The sequence below is a fragment of the Prunus persica genome, chromosome G2 (genome assembly GCF_000346465.2).
Source record: "Prunus persica cultivar Lovell chromosome G2, Prunus_persica_NCBIv2, whole genome shotgun sequence".
NCBI lineage: Eukaryota > Viridiplantae > Streptophyta > Magnoliopsida > Rosales > Rosaceae > Prunus > Prunus persica.
This window is the reverse complement of record NC_034010.1, coordinates 27,875,304-27,895,668: the sequence shown is the minus strand read 5'-3', so window position 1 is coordinate 27,895,668 and position 20,365 is coordinate 27,875,304. Positions and strand designations below refer to the sequence as shown.

The following is a 20,365-nucleotide window of genomic DNA, read 5'->3' as shown; positions in this document are numbered from 1 at the left end:
CAGCCACCTCCCACACCCCACCAACCTAGCCACCCAAGCCACTGTAGTCACCCAAACTAGCCACCCAAGCCAAGGGTTCTGTTTGGAATCCGTCTGTAAATGCTGTGATTTCATTGTAGTTAGAGTTAATTTGTTTGTGTCGTCACTAGAGCATATCTCATCTACAAATTTCAAGTCTCAGCAATTGAAACTGATACTAAGCCTTTGAGATGCCCATCTTTTGCGAACTTGTCACTTTGGCAAATATTGGTCCCCACCTGAAAATCAAACTGACAATGCATCCCATGATCGGATGCAGTAAATGGGTGTCTTGATAAATGTTTTTGGGTTGGGGGTGGTGATCGTAGGTTTCTTAATGGGTGTCAAACGGATTGTTGTGGTAGGAGACAGGTAGTGACACAAAAAAACCATAAATGACACAATTTGATAATTTCGTGAACTTTATGGACGTTCTGCGATGACAAAAAAAACCATAAATGACGCAACTTGATAATTTCGTGAACTTCATGAACGTTTTGTGATAATAAAAACCTTAGGTATATTTCATGCACAGTAATTAAAGATCAAAGATTTTCTGTTTTTCTTTGGGACTGAATTAAATTTCAACCATTTGTTTTTTTGACTGACATATATATTATGATTTTCAACATTGAGTTTAGGCATACCAACCTCTTAGGTATTAAAAATCAAACCTTGATGAAAACTCGGTTAGATTGATATTTACAAACAAAAAGAAGATTTAAAGTTAGAGCCTTTAAATTGATAAAAAGAAAAAGTGAGCCTTTAAAAAACCTTTCGTCTTCTATCTTCCATGCGTGCAGCTTGTTCATGCTTGCTGCCACTTTCACTATGGCTTGGACTTATTGTATGATTAGACCCATTGGTCACACTACTTTCCCCAATATTATTCCCATCTCTCCTTTCTTCAATTACCTCTGCACCACCGTGACTACCACCACTACTAATTTCACCATCAACAACACTACTCTTATACGCACCATCATCACTCTCCTTTTGATCACCACCACAACTCTCGTTAACCAAAGCAAGAGCCAAGTAAAGAGCTCCGTTAACTCGAAACGACCAAACTTGAACAAGATCTTTTTCTTTCAGATGGTTTCGCTTAGCAAAATCACTCCACTGAGTTCTCAACACATAGATTTTGCTGTTTTTCCCATTCATCTTTTTCATGTTCCACCGTCTCAAGTTTATATCTCCTTGTACAAGACCAGGGTCTATCAGTTGAACCTTCATTGTCTCCTCTTTCTCAAGCCTACCTCTCTCATCGTCTTCCAAGAAATCAGTCGACGAGATTTGGTTCAGAGGCATTGACATCCTGTTACCACTTTTACTTAGATCAGTTTTCCTCAGTTTTTTCTGTATCACCAAAGCCACTTTAGTCCCACCCAAACTGGCAATTTTTCTCTTAAATGCTTCAGGCAAGTCATGATGAGCTGATGAGGAAAGACTACTCAGTTCTTCTTTTTTCTTCGGAGTGATCTTGTTGATCGAGCTGGTGCCTTTATTGGCATTTTTCTTCTTCAACATCATCATCATCCTTTGCTTCTTGCATTCAACAGGCGCCCAATTAGTACTATCATCATCATCTCTGCTCTGGAATTTTCTTTTCAAAGAATTAGTCTTTCTCGCAGAAGCAATAGCAGTGTGCATAAGCTTTGGTCCATCCGATGATCTTTGTTTCTTTGGCTCTATTAGTGCAGGGTTCTTGAATGCCTTTTCCTTCATCAAACCTTCTCCCTTGGACTCAGACGACACCATGGATGGGGCAACTGGGTGTGCGGCCTCAGCAATTTCAGATTCTCTCTCTGCTGCTGGACAATTTGGTTCTTTGTTGATGTTACTCGTTTGCTTCAAAAGGTCTTCCTGCATATATTTCTCAGTATCAAACCTAACAATCTCAAGCAACCAACCCATATTAGTCAACTTGCGATTGAAGATGCCATCAAAGTCGCTGTCAGTGCTTGAATGCCACCCCATTTGGTCTTCTTCTTCTTCTTTGTGCTCGTCCACTTGAGAGATTGAAAGATTGAAAGATTGAACGAGAATATAATGCAAGAAAGCAAATTGTGTTGTCAAAACGGCACAGAAGTTAGGATTTTATAGGGTGTGTAGACTAGTCAATGTATGATTAGGAAACCTATTGAATATTGAATACATACTTGACCTTCAAGAAATAGGACACAAACAATGTTTCCCAAATATACATATATATGAGATTTGCTATTCACGTGCTTCTCTATTTCCAAACTCGTGGATGGCTTTAGAGAGAGAGTTTGATTTCTGTGTTGCTTCTTGTGAATAGCAAACTCGTATATATGTATCAATGTAGGAAACAAACTGCTTGGCCAAAAAGAAAAGGAAAGAATTGAAGCCTTGATTTACCAGTTTTTTAATTTAGTTATGTTTTATATTTGTTAAAATAAATTTTTATTTATTTAATTGTTTGTCCATGTGGTACAAATCCAGTGGGTCAAAGTCATGCCACGTCATTAATTCCAAGCTCATTGATCGCCACATCATGGATTAACGGAGAGCTTGACGGAAATACTAATGGATGTATGAAATTGATAATGAAAATAAACGTTGGGAATGAAAGTGAGAAGAAAAAAACTGTGTAGCAAAGTGTTAATCTCAGGAAACTTACAGATAATAAATTAATAATAAGTATACTTAGTTAATTTTAGTGTTTAATTAACAGGGTCCTTATTTTTGTTTTTTCTTTCTATCTTTCTTTCTACAAACCTTCATGCATCCGTGGAAAGCGGTGTTGCAATAGTAACACAGAAACGTAAAATAATTAACACCATCATAAACAGAAAACAGGGAAACATAATAAATAATAGAAAATTAATTCTTCAAATCTTCTGTTCTGATTTTCATGACAAAAAGAATGAAGGCATATTAAATCAAATGACGGTAACTGAGAAACAGAAAATAATTCCTTTTCCCTGATTCTACGGACACACACTTTTAGTCTCTGGACACCCAAAGCAAATTCCTTTTCTTTTCTTTTTTTTATTCCAATCGGCAATGAAGACCCGCCAAATCTAATTCCACGTGTTGGCCTCAGCAATTCTCCGTACAGGTTCAACACCACTGCATCTACGGTCATGACCACATGTACCATCGTCATTTTATGCAGTTGGAAAAAGAAAACGAACGAAAATCTCAAGTCAAAAGCGGTCAAGCTCATGCCTTTGTTGTGAACTTGCGAGAAATGCTCTGAAAACGGAAAAGCAGCTTCCCAAAACCCTTCCACTGGCTGTGTCTGTGGGCTATTCGTTTCCAAGGTTCCAATGTCGACGAAGAAGCTCCACCACAACCGCCACCTTCCTGAAGAAATTGTAGTCCAAATTCTGTGCCGGTTGCCGATACAACCTCTGATTCGATTCAGTTCCGTTTCGGAACGGTGGCATTCTCTCATAATTGAGGACCCACAGTTTGCCCAATCCCACTTCAAGCTAGCCTCCGATCGCAAAACCCTCACCCAGAGACTCCTCATCTCCACCGACTATCAACTCCGATCCTTGGACCCGGAAACGCCGTCGTTCGCAGACAACAATTCTTCGCTCAATAATCTCACCTTCGCCCACTTTAGCAACCTACTGGGCTGCTGTAATGGTTTGGTATGTGTAGATGTTGATGGTTATGAAAAACATGACTTGTCTCTCTGGAATCCATCAACCGGATTCAAACGCGAATTGCCCGACTCAGATTTTGTATGTGCAGTGAAAAACCTGTCTCGTTTCGCTGAATCTGATATTGGCCGTTCTGGCCTGGGTTATGTGTCATCCACTGACGACTACAAAATCTTCATAGATGCTGATGTTTATACTAGACCTTCCCAGACGTTTATGGAGATTTACTCATCCAGATTGAACTCTTGGAAACCCATTCACGTCCGTGAGCACGACCCACCGTGCTCTTTCAGAAGCCCCACCACCACTGGCTTGGGGGCCCTTACAAATGAAGCACTGCATTGGTTCTACCGCAAAGTCGGTGAGGTGGAGCCAACGATCCTTGCTTTTGATCTGGCAAAGGAGGAGTTCAGGGAAGTTCCATTCCCCACTTTTGATGGTGATGCCGATGACGTTGATGTTCATGACATGGGGGTTCAAGTAGTTTCAAGAGGAGGAGGAGAATGCCTCTGTGTTTCGATTGCTAGGAGACGTGGTGGCGTTAATTTCATGGAATTCTGGGTTATGAGAGAATATGGGGTGGGTGAATCTTGGTCTATGCTCTTCAAATTTAACACGGATCATGTATTTGAATCGGTGGGTGGGAATTTGTGCGGTTATGAAGCCATTTTCGTTACCGAAGGTGGTACAGTTATATTCAGGTTGAGGTTTAGGGACAGGTTGGTAAGGATTGAATGCCGCAGAGAAGCGGAGCCGGTTTGCAGTACCCCATTTAACGTTAATGATGGGGATGGACCAGTGTACGACGTGATTCCATACAATGAAACTCTGTTTTCGGTACCTAAACTCGGGTAATTTGATTTTGATGCTTAATTTGGATTTTGATGCCTAAACTCTGGTAATGGGGATGGACCAGTTATATTGTTGTCTGTCCTTCTGTTTGTTTTGTTTCTGTCACATGTGTATGTTTTGTGTTTGTTGTATTGACTTAAAATGCCAAAAGGATCAAATATGAAGTATTGTTGTTGTTCCTGTCATCAATCTTGCATGAAGCATATTTTTGCAAGTTGAATTGCTGATGGATGGTAAAAACATTGTGATATTCTTCTGATGTTTCAAATGTCCGTGCCTTCATGTATTTGAATTTGAGAACATGACAACAAACCCCTTGTCCATTGTAGACTTCTGAATTTCGATCATACAAGCGTTCTTTTCGTTTAATTGAAGGCCATTGATGATGAAAACATTCCCAATTTATGTGATGTGAGCACAGAAGAAGGTGGCAAATAAGAGAGAGTGGGAACTTTGAGTAAGGCTCAAGTTCTTCATCCTGTAGGAAAAAACAGAGTTGCCTTGTTCTGCAAGGGTGGTGGATGGAGGACATATTAGGATGAAATAAAAGGGGATTGTGTAAATAAACAATGAAAATTTAGTCTGAACAAATGGCCTTGATGAAAACAAATGTTATCTGATATAGTATGGTGTGTTTGCTTGTTTCAGTATCATTTGTACTCTAGTTAGTATAAATCCTTTATTTTTGTTCCGTCTTAGTAGTTTTCGTATGATATTTTTCTACATTAGGGGGCAGCTTAAACAACAAAGATTTTTACCTTGCCAACCCAACTATTATTGGAGTAGAATACATCTTCTTATCATATTGATTAAGAAGTAAAAAAGCTGATTCTGGTTTTTGTTTTGTGGGTTTGAATTTTAAGGCAAAGAAGAATGCTCATTGAGAAGAAACTAATTGTATTTTGTTTCGGTCTCGTCTCTCTGTGTTGTGTGTGTTGGTTTTGACAAATTATCAAATATGAAGCATTGTTGTTGTTCCAACTTCCTTATATATTATTCTTGCAGGTTGCATGAAATGAATGAAGCAGATGTTTCTTAGTTGAATTGCTGATGCTGAGCTGCTGTCTTTGGCTTAGCTTTACTTACCCAGTCAAGAGTGGTTTGTTTGTAGGCTTGTGTTTTGTTTCTCCTTCATGGATTTGAATTTGAATTTGAGAACATGCCAACCCCAACCCCGTTTCAATTGGACACTTTTGATTTACAATCATACCAGCTTTCTTTTGTTTTAACTTTTAATTGAAGGCTTGGTGTTTGCAAATATGAGAGTGGGAACTTTGAATAAGGCTCAAGTTGTTCTACTTGTAGGAAAAACCAGACTTGTGCAAAGGCTGGTGGATGGAGGAGGACCTATTAGGATAAAATAGAATGTGATTGTTTTAGGTAGACTCTTTTCATCTGTTGTGGTATGGATGGAGTTGAAAACTTGAAATTTGTGTGCCGTTCGAAATCAACATGCGACATGAGTTTGGTGTGGGTTCTGCTGCCCAATTTATTTTCTGTCCTCATGAGCATGGGCCAACTTTTCCATTAGTTAGTTGAAATTGGGCCTAGAAACACGCACCTCTTTTGTTTTGTTTGGCACCAACCCAAGCCAATCTTGTGTATTTCATCCAATAGAATATAGCTGTTCAATCTCCTCAAGTTGAATTAGTCTTAAGGCTAAGCCTCCTTCTACTTAATTCATCGTTGAATTTGAAGCATGAGGAGGAGATGGTTTTGCTTAGTTTACAAACTAATCAAGTGGCACATGGGGTAACCCTAAACTTTAGGGCAGGATATTGGACGTTGAGTGCCTAGTAATATAAGGACATCACTCATTTCGTTCAAGAAACTCTTACTTTCAACGTACATGATCAAATTCCCATTCTTATATTAATTTTCGTACTGCATTGTAACATGCAGTACGGAGCATGTTATATGTTTTTCAATTAGGCACTTCCTTAATTAAATGCCGCCTGTATAAAGTCACAGGGATTGACCAATTACATGTCGACAGAGAGGCATATGCATATATCTCATCTCACAATCATATATACCTACATTTGATTTTCTTGGTCCGAAACCGTTAATAAGTTGTTGAGAAATTCAAGCAATCATGACTGCCGATTTCTTTTTAATTACCACAAGCACAACAAAGAGAGTGAGTATGTTTTTGGTCCACACAAATGTATCGCACTACATAATATATGTTGTTCGGCTATTCATTTGGGTCGGGTGTTGAGAATCATTTCAACATTGAAAAGCGAAATACTATTAAACGAGGATTCTATGATAACAAAACAATAAGGAAAATAACAGTAAGACTTACGCAGCTCAATAATTCAATATCGTCCTTAGCTCTCAATACTAAGATCCGAAATATGTAGTTAACATGCATGTTGCATCATCCGTGAAGTATTTAAAAGAAATTATAATATTATCATTTGCACACAATTCTACGTAAAGCCAACATGGTATATCTTGTGTTGCAATCTTACTCATCATGCATTTACACACATCTTGCCTGCCATCTTTTATATGTCAAACAAGCCAGCCTATCTATCTACCCCCCCACATCTTCCTTCTCCTACCCACATAAAAGAGAAATAATCCCTGGCCTCAAGATATGACCCTCAAAACCCAAAACACATTCATTTCAAAGCTCATCAAACATGGCCACGAAACCAAGCCTACTTCTCTCCATACTCATTTTCTCTTTCATCTTCCAAACAGCTCTCTCAAGAAGCCATCACCACTCTAGCCGTATACGTACGTGGTGCCAGAAAACCCCCCACCCCGAGCCATGCAACTACTGCATGTCACATAGCCGCCACCGTCTCGTGCCGAAACACACCTCCGAATTTCGAAAAATGATGGTGCAAGTGGCCTTGGAGAGGGCTCTCAATGCAAAATCATACGCCTCCCAATTTGGCCAAAACTGTCAAAACAATCAACAAAAAGCCGCATGGGCCGATTGCTTAAAACTTTTCGAGGACACCGTCCACCAGCTCAACATTACCCTTGAAGGCTTAGGCACCAAACGCAATTGCTCCAACTTTGATGCACAGACTTGGCTTAGCGCTGCCCTCACCAACATTCACACGTGCCAAGTTGGGTCTATGGAGCTGAACGTTTCGGATTTCATAGCCCCTATATACACCTCCAACAACAATGTGTCCGAGCTAATTAGCAACGGTTTGGCAATTGGTTCACAACTTTTAGGCACGGAAGAAAATTACGCAGATGAAGAGTATCCGAATTGGGTTTCGAAGCACGAGCGGAGGCTGTTGCAAGCTTCAAAAATCAAGGCAAATCTTGTGGTTGCCAAAGATGGATCGGGGCATTTTCGGACTGTTCAAGCGGCCATAGATGCAGCGGCTAAGAGGAAAATAACTAGTAGGTTTATTATCCATGTGAAGAAAGGTGTTTATAGAGAGAACATTGAAGTTAGCAACACTAATAATAACATCATGCTGATTGGTGCTAGCATGAGATATACCATAATCACAGCTAGCCGAAGTGTCAATGGAGGTTCCACAACCTATAATTCCGCAACTGCTGGTACATATATATAAGTTCTCTCCATCTCTAATTGTCTCCCTAATTTGATTTAATTTCCAAAACTTGAGTAATTAACGTTTTCTTTTGTGGCTGGTTACAAAATGTGTGATTATTATAGGCATAGACGGTCCAGGCTTCATTGCTCGTGGCATCACATTTAGCAACACGGCCGGCCCACTAAAGGGCCAAGCCGTGGCCCTCCGGTCAGCCTCTGACCTCTCGGTCTTCTACCGGTGTGCCTTCCAAGGCTACCAAGACACCCTCATGGTGCACTCTCAGCGCCAATTCTACAGAGAATGTTACATATATGGCACCATAGACTTCATCTTTGGCAACGCAGCTGCGGTTTTCCAAAGTTGCATTATTTATGTGAGAAGGCCCCTGAAGGGCCAAGTCAATGTTATCACAGCCCAAGCCCGAAACGACCCATATCAAAACACTGCAATTTCAATCCATAATTCTCAAGTTCGGGCCGCTGCAGATCTCAAGCCCGTGGTCAGTGCTTTCAAAACCTACTTGGGCCGTCCCTGGATGCAATACTCTAGGGTTGTTTTCATGAAATGTTATCTGGACAGCTTGGTCAACCCAGTGGGCTGGTTGGAGTGGCAAAGAAGTAATTTTGCGCTTAGCACTTTGTATTATGCGGAGTATAAGAATTTTGGTCCTGCTTCGTCTACCAGGTACAGAGTGAAGTGGCCTGGTTTTCATGTCATCACCAGTGCAAATGTGGCGTCAAAGTTCACCGTCAGCAGCCTTATCACCGGTCGGTCCTGGTTGCCAGCCACCGGGGTTCCATACACGGCCGGGTTATGATCAGGACCTGTATGTTATGATTGTGAATTGATTGTATTTTATTTGTTTATTTGGGAGAAAGAAAAAAAATATTTATTACGTCTTGTGGATGTTGTTGGGGTTGGATTTTTGTGTGTGTACATTATACTGACAATATATGGTACATTTTCACAAGGAATGAATATGATTAATTATTTCTTAATAATGTAGTTAAGGAAAATTTAGGAGCAGAAGGGAACTTAATTTTCCACTTTACTTTACATATATAATTTGGATTACATGTTAATAACTATGTATTAGACCAACCTCATAATTGGCTCATACAATTAAGCCAGAATGTTTGGCCACCGAATTCATGTGAACCTTAATATATTTATTCATTCATAGTTTATTTACATGCCGAAATTGTAGACTATAAAAGATAGTTAATTAAGAAAAAATAGCTTGATTTATAATCATACCGATTAAATTAATTTGTAAGCAGGGTGAGGTTGTAGCAAAGGGCAATTTTCTCCACCCAAACCGCTAGCAGACATAGTCAACAACTAACTACACCCAATAATTATTCATAAACTTGTAAACACTAAGAAGAAGTAGAATCAAGTGGCCTGAATATCCCATTATAATTTCGGTTGTTAGATTATTAGATGTGTATTTAATTGCATTCAACGGTCGAAATTAAAAATATGTAACCAATCACTAACATAAAATACTTATTATAAAATTTTCAACTAATTGAATATGTTTTCCAAGTGTTTCGAAATAAGACACCCTCGTAGTCTTTGTGGTGGTCCAATAAAAGGTGAATTGTCCATTTTGTCCAAATTCGTAAACAAAGACTTGCATATGTCAACTGATGTTATTCAATACATATAAATCTAATGATTATGGAAGGTTTCATGCCTCTGTCTATCCGGTGGATTTTAGACTACTTGTATTGTATTGATTTTAGTTTTTTCTTGTAGGTTTCATGCCTCTGTCTCTGCCTCTGGTATGGCTTATCTATTTTCGTACTATATAATATGCATTAAGTGACGGTCAAGGTCGTGCAGACTTTAAATAATATTGTTCAAATACAGATTAAGAAAATGTAGCAAGCAAAGCATATTTGTTTGTTGAAGAGGAAAACCGTGTCTTGGTGAGGGTACCCAACTATACAATTATTTTGTCCAGCTAATGTATAAAAAATAAAATAAAAATAAAAATTAAAGAAAAGTGGTAGGTGTGGGTAACGCGTTCTGGATTGGCTCTCTTATCTGCTTAAAATAATGTTCAAAGTCAACAGCTTTAAAAAAAATAGTCAGAGACTTCCAGCTTGTTATTGCCAATTTGCCCAGGTGTTATGAAATGACATGCAAAACAATAATTAGGAGCTTAATTAGTATTTGCCATTTAAGTTTATTCCATAATTCATGTTTGACTCAATTTGTTTCAAGTTTGAACAGAGAGGGCATGAGCTAGCCAATACCAATTTCTTTTCAGTCTCTATAATAATATGTGTGCTTGGTTGAAGAGAATATCACACAGCCCGCAATTCTCTAATTATATATACGACATGTTCTTCTGTGATCAAGACAGTACACCACCTCCTTTTACATATATAAACATGGAATATATGATGTACATGCTTTACATCATTTCATCATTGGCTACGTACGTAAAGACTAATATATATATATATTCTAATGAATGATAAGACAAGGATCGATTGAGAATTTCTGTAATTATTCTGCATTTTTTATAATTATCTTACTGCCTCCATCACCCCTCCATCCATGGTCAAACTATAAGCCAAACCAGCTGTCACCACCGTACCCCATTTCTCATCTCTCAAAAATTTTCCCTATATAAGCAAACTTCTGATCACTAACACAAAACCCTCACAGTCCCAAAACCACAAGCCAATCAAAAAGAAGCCTATCCATGGCGACAAAAATGATTTCATTCCTTCTATGCTTCTCCTTCGCCTTACTATTCTCGCCAGCCCTATCTAACATACTCAACACTGGCATCAACTCTTGGTGCAGCAAAACCCCCTACCCTGAAACCTGCAAATACACCTTGACCCACGCCCAAAAATACTCTGTCCCGACACGCATGTCCGATTTCAAGAAACTTGCAGTGCAAGTCACAATGCAGCAGGCACTCAAAGCCCAAAGCCACAACAAGTGGCTAGGCCCCAAGTGCAGAAACAAGATTGAAAAGGCTGCATGGGCCGATTGCTTGAGCCTCTACCAAGACACCATCATGCTCCTCAACCAGACCATAGACCCTGCCACCAAATGCACCGACTATGACGCACAGACTTGGCTCAGCACTGCTCTCACCAACCTCGACACGTGCCGAGCGGGGTTTGTGGAGCTCGGGGTCTCGGACTTTGTGCTGCCTCTTATGTCCAACAATGTGTCCAAGCTCATAAGTAACACTTTGTCCATTGGCAATGGCTCAAATGTTCCGGCTGTGACAAATAGGTACAAGGAGGGTTTCCCTACTTGGGTTTCTCCCGGAGACAGGAAACTGCTCCAGTCGTCGCCGGCCGCGGACGTAGTTGTTGCCCAAGACGGGTCAGGGAACTACAAGACGATTAAAGAGGGGTTGGCTGCGGCGGAGAAGAGGAGTGGGAGCAACAGGTTTGTGATACATGTGAAGCGTGGGGTTTATAAGGAGAACCTTGAGATTAAATTGAAGAACATTATGCTGCTTGGTGATGGTCTGAGGTATACTATCATCACCGGTAGCCGTAGTGTTGTCGGAGGTTCTACAACTTTCAACTCTGCAACTGTTGGTAAGTCTCTCTCTCACACAAGTCACTTCCACTGTATGAAATGTCAAAATGTGTGTGCCATATATATTGAAAATGTCTCGACAGAGAAAAAGTGAGGGAGAATTGTTGGTTTTCAAAAGAGAAAAACTAAAACAAAGAAAATGAAAAATGTGTCTCCAACAAATTAATCCTAACTTGAAAATAATAAATCATGAGTTGATGACATATCAACGTAATGTTTAACTACTACACAATAGTTCCCTTTATTAAAATTTCATAATTTTAATTAATGAATTTGTTTCTAATTGTGTAATTAATTATTTACAGCGGTAACTGGAGATGGCTTCATTGCTCGTGGCATCACATTCCGCAATACAGCTGGTCCAGAGAACCATCAAGCCGTAGCCCTCCGATCAGGAGCTGACCTCTCAGTTTTCTACCGTTGTGGCTTCGAAGGCTACCAAGACACCCTCTACGTCCACTCTCAACGACAATTCTACAAAGAGTGCTACGTGTACGGCACCGTTGACTTCATTTTTGGCAACGCCGCTGTCGTCCTCCAAAACTGCATGATCTACGCAAGAAGGCCCATGAACGGTCAAAAGAACACAATCACGGCACAAGGCAGGACCGACCCGAATCAAAACACGGGCATTTCAATCCACGACTCCCGTGTCATGGCGGGGTCAGACCTCAAACCGGTCCTCAGTTCGGTCAAGACATACTTGGGTAGACCGTGGAAGGAGTATTCACGCACGGTTTTTTTGCAAAGTTACCTGGACACTTTGGTTGACCCAGCTGGGTGGCTTGAGTGGGATGGCAATTTTGCCCTCAAGACTTTGTACTATGGAGAGTACAAGAACACTGGACCGGGTTCATCTACGAGCGGCCGGGTTAATTGGGGTGGCTACCATGTGATAACTAGTTCGTCAGAGGCATCGAAATTTACTGTGGGTAATTTCATAGCTGGAAGCTCATGGTTGCCTGCTACAAACGTGCCATTTACTGCTGGGCTCTGATCATTTTAACATATTGCATTCTGCCATTGGTGTACAATCATGTATCAACTTGTTTGAAAACAATTGTTCAATTGGTTCTTTCATTATTGTATTGAAAATTCTTTAACTTGGAAATAAAGACTTTTTATTCTTGCAAAATTACGGTGTAGTTGAGAGAATTTCAGTACCCAAAAACGGGGCTTCGAGGGGCCCAAAATCCTTTTAAGATTTAAGGAAGATTGTTGATGCACCATAAAATCTGATCAACACACCCGACTCATTGAAAACCACTGTTGTATTTAAAGGGGATTGTATGGTGCACGGTGCACCCCTAAAATCTGATCAAGACACCCGAAATGAAAACCCCCTTTTAAATTTGTGACGTCGTTATTAGTCATTGTGAATATTAGTAAAAGGGACTGGAAGTGATTATCGTCTCCTAATTATTTAGGGTTTCACTATTTCCAGCTTTATTTGTTCTGATATCTTATTCACCATGATCATGGTAATAATAGTTATCACAATTTTCGAGGTGACATATAAACCGAACAATGCAATCATTCTCCTGTTTTGTAATTATCCAAGTTTAGGTAAGACTTTTGCATTGCATTTTTATATTTGAAGTGACAACTAAACACTAAAAACACAATTATTATAATCATAAACCACTTAATTGTCAAGTACTTTTGTGTCTTCGTGCGCACAAATTGTCAACCATGCGTCACCTTGACAACTTTCTGCCCTCATCTTGCTGATTTTTGGGCCTGAAAATGCGTTCTAATTAGGGTTGATTAGAGATATTTTAGTAAACTTTCAGAGACACAGCATATCGGACCAAATATATGGACCGCACGTTGCAACCAAATACCAATATGATGTGCATTTTTGCGGAGAAAGTAACCTCACATCAATTACATGAAATTTGGATGTGATATTGTCTTAAACAATTAAATGGCATTTCCTTGCATTGAAAAGTCAAATAAAATAGGATTTTTTTGCATATATTTTCTATTAAGATGGCCGGTAATATATTAAATTCACACACATTATACAGACGCTAAGACTCGAACCAAGGACTTTTCCTGAAAGATCAATTGTTCCAAACCACCATACTAGCGGGTCCTTTTCAAAATAGGATTAAACACTTAATGAAAAAGTTAATTTAGTTGACATTGGAATGGCTTTTTTTTGTTTTTTTTTTTTGTAGAGAAAAAAGAGTTCTTTTGGCAATATTATCTTTACAAATTAGTTTAGGAAACAGAACAACCTCATGGACCCAAGAGAAACGATAAAGAAAAAGAAAAAAAAAATCATTCTCCAAATCTGTAGATGATACGATTACGAGGTGTGGACCTAGAAGAGGAGAGTAGAAGTAGGGACACCATATACATGATTAGATTAAAAACAGTGACATTTGGGTGGGGCCCAATGAGTATTAGGGAAGCCGCATCCTTATTGGTTGCGGCGAAGTCGATCCACCCAAATGACGACACGTCAATGTAACAACGGAGTCCTACCGTCCACCCACCCAAAACGTTCGGACGGGAACAATGATGTTTCATATCCGTCATCATGAAAATTATGGGACCTACAATACATATATACATACAAAAATTAAACACCTACACATTGTCTTTTCTTTTTTTTGTAAAGACCAAAATCATACACTAATTTCTTGGTCGCTACACCTGAGTAATTATAATGTGATACCAGAGCAAGGTCCACGCATTACTTGTATATGTGGTATAATTGGCATACGTATTATAATTCAAGTGAATATTTATTGAAGTTATATTCTTAAAATGGGAATTTATCAACCCTACTCTCCATCCATATTATATCGTGACTATATTAAAGTATCATACGATAATTTCTCATACGCTAACCTGACCAGAGCTAATGGACGCACGTTGTTGATCTTAATTTTCCCATGCTTTTGGGCTGCCTGTCGATGGAAGCGGATACTGACTGCTGAGTCCGAGTGAGAAGAAGTGGGCTCATTCCTAAAACCTACTTGTAGGGCCTAGTCGGCCCTGTTTTGGGACATTCTGGCGGGCCCAACAAGGGACCACAGGTGGGGGACCCACAGACGCAAACCAGCAAAAGACACCTCCCCTCTCTCCCTCCCTCCCTTCCTCAACTTGCGAGCTCAATGATAGTGGCTAGCCCACGCCGGATCCATCGCAAGCCGTCCGGGCCATCATTCCCTCTCTTGTGGGTCCCGCATTCCACCACCACACCATACATGCGGTGCTTTAGTGATCCGAACAAATCTTCCTCAACACTCCCTGATCGGCTGAGACGCGGCTGGGCTCAAGCCTCTCGGTCAATGAAGCCAATTTGGAGGAGTGTCACTTTTGGGATGTTAAACGTCGGTTAGTGGGCCCACACTTTTCGCGCGAACCACTCGTGCAAAGCTAACTAACTCGCAGCGAAGGATAATAAAGACTATAGATACAACGTTAATCACCAGGACGATGCCACGTGTGGCGGCCTTTCAAACGATGGGGCGTGGAAACCCGTTAGCCGTTAGAACGGGGGCTTGAGCTCCGTAACGGTCGACTCAGCTGATGAAGAAGAAGGTAGATATATTTGAAAACCGCGTATCATGATGACAATGGAAACGTATTTGTCACGAGCAAGCTGCTGAGTTGAGCGCATTCAAATATAATATTAATAATATTTTATACTTATAGGATGATTAGGGCTGTAATTTTTGCTAATTTAACCACCAATTCCTTAAACTTGTGGTTAAACAAAGTTGATCAGCAGCAGCCAACAAGTACATGTTAATAATAGAGAAGCATAATGTAAATGTATGTTTGTTGGGTTCTTAATGTTGGATAATAATCACAAAAAACATAATGGTTATTGGGTTTGTGTGAGAGGTATTTTCTTCAACAACACTTGAATCGTGCATAATTGTTGCAAACTGAATTTAGACCCATTTCATTTCTACTTTAATTATGGGGACTAATTATTAATACAACTGAACCCACCTGTTTATGTTACTTACTGCACATATTAAATTTACCTAATTATAAATTTAAGTTGTGTGCAAACAAACACTGCCATCACAAATTCACAATGATCCCCTAGTACAATGTCTGATCATCCATCGGGATTACACGTGTCTTTGCCCCGGGAGAATTTGATAGAACATCCATGAAAACCATGGGACAGACTCACATGGAACACAGTACATCATCATATATGATATCCCTTGCAGTTAAGAGAGTTGAACAAGGAAGGGGCCATGGGGGTAGGGACTAGGAATAGAGTTGAAGCTGAAGCTAGGGCCACCATGCCACATTTGAGAAACTTTTTGGCTGTTGGCTGTTCCATTACGTCACCAATATATCCCAACCAATAAAGCTCAGATATTTTTATTCTTCTTCTTCTTCATCTCCCTCATCTCTCTCTCTCTCTCTTAGACTATTTCTCTTTGTCTGTGGCAGAGAGAGACCTGGCTAGCTCAGAAAGAGAAATATTGAATATTTGAATAGGTGGGTCTCTATCACTATCAGTTGCGGGTAGAGGTGGCAGTAGAGACAGAGAGAGCTTTGCTTCCTCTCCTTGAGCCAATTTTGCGCCACCCTTTTTTCCCGCCTATAATCTTTCCCAGCAATCTAGCTTATGTCGACAATGAGTGACAAGACAACGAGTGCTTAAGACATTCTCAAGACGCTACTTAACTTTTGCTTCGTCATTTTTTCCCCTTTTTTATAACTTCTAGGGTTTTGCAGCTTCTTATTTAAACCAACTTGGCCTCTATTCTTCCATTCCTCAACTTTTTCGTCTGTCTTGGCCTGTCTTTCATCATTTCTTAGGATCCAGTCCCGACAACTCGACACAGCAGTTTTGACTGGAGAACAAGTTGGTGTTCAACTCCCTAGGGTTGCAGTGCTCATATTCTTATATATATATATATGTGTCACTGTGTTTACATGTTCTGTCTTGCTGTTTGAATTTGTTTCCTTGTCTCATACTTTGGCGTAGTGAGGGTTTGAGAAGCACATCATATAGCAAACAAGTGAAGTTAGCTTGCCTGAAATATAACCGATCAGATCTGTGTGGGATTGCAAAGCTCGAGATTTTGTTGCTTATCTGTAAGCTCTCTCTCTCTCTCTCTCTCTCTCTCTCTCTCTCTCTCTCTCTCTCTCTCTCTCTCTCTCTTTTTGAATATTCATCGCTTCATGAAATTCTGCTTCGTTGCTCTTCGATGTGTTCATGGGTTGAATACTTGTTGTGGGATATATATATTTTCAATATTATATGGATCTTGAAGTTAAGGGGTGGGTTAGCTAAGCGTAGGAGCTTGTTCTTCATCAACCATCTCAAAAGATTTTACTTTCCCTTATACATAATCTGGACTTCTCATTGACCTTGTAAACCTATCAAAGATACCAACACTAACGTACAATTTAAGGGAAAAGATCAGCTCTTGTCTTTTTGGTTTCTTTTTAATGATGTTCTATAATTCCAGTGATTAAAAATCATATGAGAAGAATACAAGTGGCATCTGATCATAATTGGAGATCATTAATTTGTATTTTTCATGTACTAATGGTAGTAATCGAATGGCATATGCTGGTTTTGATATCATCGTGAGACCGTACAAAGATTGATCATATCACAAGCATAATAATATTAATCATCATCCAGGAAAAGTTTTCTCCCACATGTTATGTATTGTGAAATTTGTTCTGTGGTATAGAACTCCCCAAAAAGAATCCCCTTTTCTTCACGAGTTCGTTCAACTCATTGAATATTCATGATTAAATACTACTTTTCATTATCACCTTCACAATGGATATTTTCCCACATTAATTAGGGCAAATAGTTTTTTAATTAATTAAAAAAATTAATTAAGTTTCAGGAACTTGAAACAATCTCAGTCATCAGAGCTCATTTTGTTTATATAACCAAAAAGAATCAGTCATCATTCATTAATTACTCATGCAAAATAAATTTGTGTAGTGCATGCAATATGAAAGTTTTGAACTTTATTACAGGCTTCTTCTCCAATTACATAAAGGCCTTTGAGTGCAATATGAAGTACAGATTAGTATATAATGTCAAAACGTTTTTCTTCTTCACCTTTTTCCAATTTTACGAATGCCAAAGATTTAATTGTGGTGTGTATAAGAAAAGTTCAATCATATAATGTGCATATTAGTCTGAACGTATATATGTTCTTTCCTTGTATGACATTGAACTTTGAAGCTAGAGACAGGTTTGACATGCAGACATTCACATTTGGTTAGAGTTGAACTTAACTAAAATCAAATTAATGGAGGTGATTACATATATATATGTTGATGAAGAGTTGTGTTAGACAATTCCACTTGATTGAACCCTTACACGCATTCCTATATATAATCAGGACTGAAGAACAAGAAGCTAAGCTGGATAATATGAATACTTTTTCACATGTTCCTCCTGGTTTCCGATTCCATCCAACGGATGAAGAACTTGTTGATTACTACCTCAGGAAAAAGGTTAGTTCAAGAAGGATTGACCTTGATGTTATCAAAGATGTAGACCTCTATAAAATTGAGCCATGGGATCTTCAAGGTATGTATACTCTCACAACCAGTATATCGGAGTCAGTTCACAAGAATGCATACTAATATGACTTACATGAATTTGGACATACAGAATTATGCAGAATAGGGACAGAAGAGCAAAACGAATGGTACTTTTTTAGCCACAAAGACAAGAAGTATCCCACTGGAACTCGAACAAATAGAGCCACCGCTGCAGGCTTCTGGAAAGCCACAGGTAGAGACAAGGCCATTTACTCAAAGCATGACTTAATTGGCATGAGGAAGACCTTAGTATTCTATAAAGGGCGAGCCCCAAATGGACAAAAGTCAGATTGGATTATGCACGAATACCGTCTTGAAACCGATGAAAATGGAACTCCACAGGTAAGAACTTAATTCACTGATATTACGTACGACTTTCTTGCATTATGTAGAGGCTATTATTTGTACCATTTCAACTGATCATAGAGCGTGTCGGTTGAGATAGAACAAATAGTTTGATTCTTCTTATTACACTGCATTCAAACTCGATTTCTTTTGCAATTGAAGCAGGAAGAAGGCTGGGTTGTGTGTAGGGTTTTCAAGAAAAAAATTGCAAGCATGAGAATTAAAATGAGTGAACATGAGTCACCATGTTGGTATGATGACCAAGTCTCCTTCATGCCGGACTTGGACTCACCAAACCAAAACTCAAACTCCAACATTAATATGGCACCATACCACCACCTTCCTTACCCTTGCAAGAAAGAGCTGGATCACTTGCCAGCTTTCCAGGTTCCCCATGAGCACTTCTTCCAGCTCCCCCTTCTGGGGAGCCCAAAACTACTCCAATCTTCAGCCACAGGTGTAAGCAGCTCCAACTCCATGGCAGCTCATGCATATAGTATTGACATAAACCACGCTTGCACTTTTCAGCCGTCGGATCAAGATCAAAACTTTCATGGAGCAGTCTATGGTAATAACAGTAATGATGATCATCAGCAAGCCGTAGATCAACTGACCGATTGGCGAATGCTTGACAAGTTTGTAGCTTCACAGCTCAGCCAGGATGATGCTTCTAATAAGGGAAATAGCTACTCATGAGATTATATATATGCCCTATTGATAATGTCTATATGTTTATATAATGACATTCAGATACAAGTAAACGACAACCAGTAGTTGTCTAATCGAATCGAAGTATGGAAGTGACACCTTGAAATTAATTATTTTAGTAGTATATACTGATCATAGGTTTTAAGTCCATATATAAAAGGGAAGGTGGAGGAGGTTGTTGAACTCAAAAATTCCCTGTACATAATAAAACGACATCATGATTGTAACTTAATTAAGCCCTCAACTTTCTTGTCTGTTCTAGTATGTAGTAAGTTAAGTCCACCAACACTCTAGTCAGCTTCTTCTAAGATGGATTAACAGGTGGACTGTGGAGCTGAGTTTGCTGCAAGAAATGAAGTTGAAGCGTTGATTATTGCATGCCATGTAGGCTGCTAATTAAAGAACTCGACCAGGTGGTGGATATCGATTTGTAGAAATGTTTGTATATGTCAGGCTGTCAGCTGATTGAAATATTACATTACATAGAAGATTACGATCGATAGTTTTATCTTATTCTTTTCAATAATATATTTCACAGTTTCTGCCTATCTATATAGAATGGTTCTACTTCTTTAATCTCCCAACTAATAAAGAAGAGAGAATGATGTGATTAAGCCGACCTATATCAGCAACATGAATATTGCTTTGCTGCAAAGCTTGGCAAATGCAGTTATGCATATCATTAATCTTTTCAAAGCGTGGAAGGCAAGTATATGGTATACTTCAATCAGCAAGAGTTCCATACATATATTTTTGGCACCAACTTGAAAGTAGGTTTTATGTGCTGGCAGAGTACTATGCTTAGATTGGTTCTCACTCAGAGTAAAAAAAAAATAGGACAAATCGACGTAAAGACGTGGCCTGATGATATAGATATAGGATGAGGAAAAACCAAGTGAAAATTTCACTGTATCAACTATTTAAATAGGTTAAGTTTCAATCTAAAGCTATTAGCAAAGAAAAGTTGAGCAATTTTATACCCCTTCTGTTATATATTGGCACCATGAAGCGTTCAAAAAAAAAAAAAAAATCTATTTCCAACTTGAAAACCAAAAACACGCTACTATTTCCAGATTGATAGTAGCAGAATGTCATGCTGAATTTGTTGAAAAAAAT

General features: G+C 39.2%; 4 protein-coding genes across 6 annotated transcripts; all 4 read left to right on the top strand.

Moving 5' to 3' along the window:
* LOC18787255 (F-box/kelch-repeat protein At3g23880) lies at positions 3,151-5,984 on the top strand. Its single transcript, XM_020558657.1, has 2 exons — positions 3,151-4,510; positions 5,517-5,984. The coding sequence occupies exons 1-2, from the start codon at positions 3,318-3,320 to the stop codon at positions 5,548-5,550; spliced, it is 1,227 nt and encodes a 408-aa protein (XP_020414246.1). The 5' UTR covers positions 3,151-3,317; the 3' UTR covers positions 5,551-5,984.
* LOC18786658 (probable pectinesterase/pectinesterase inhibitor 60) lies at positions 6,819-8,947 on the top strand. Its single transcript, XM_007220654.2, has 2 exons — positions 6,819-8,051; positions 8,170-8,947. The coding sequence occupies exons 1-2, from the start codon at positions 7,163-7,165 to the stop codon at positions 8,862-8,864; spliced, it is 1,584 nt and encodes a 527-aa protein (XP_007220716.2). The 5' UTR covers positions 6,819-7,162; the 3' UTR covers positions 8,865-8,947.
* Positions 10,412-12,764, top strand: LOC18786681 (pectinesterase 2). The gene is made up of 2 exons (XM_007220047.2): positions 10,412-11,628; positions 11,935-12,764. The coding sequence occupies exons 1-2, from the start codon at positions 10,767-10,769 to the stop codon at positions 12,624-12,626; spliced, it is 1,554 nt and encodes a 517-aa protein (XP_007220109.2). The 5' UTR covers positions 10,412-10,766; the 3' UTR covers positions 12,627-12,764.
* Positions 15,891-19,795, top strand: LOC18787092 (NAC domain-containing protein 7). Of its 3 annotated transcripts, XM_020556459.1 has the most exons (5): positions 15,891-16,481; positions 16,605-16,714; positions 17,992-18,182; positions 18,267-18,538; positions 18,704-19,795. In XM_020556459.1, exons 3-5 carry the CDS (start codon positions 18,023-18,025, stop codon positions 19,235-19,237), a joined length of 966 nt encoding a protein of 321 aa, XP_020412048.1. In that variant the 5' UTR covers positions 15,891-16,481; positions 16,605-16,714; positions 17,992-18,022; the 3' UTR covers positions 19,238-19,795. The 3 variants fall into 3 exon arrangements, with proteins under 3 accessions (XP_020412048.1, XP_020412047.1, XP_007220132.1); XM_020556458.1 differs by having other exon boundaries at positions 15,891-16,714; XM_007220070.2 differs by having other exon boundaries at positions 15,892-16,714; positions 18,707-19,795.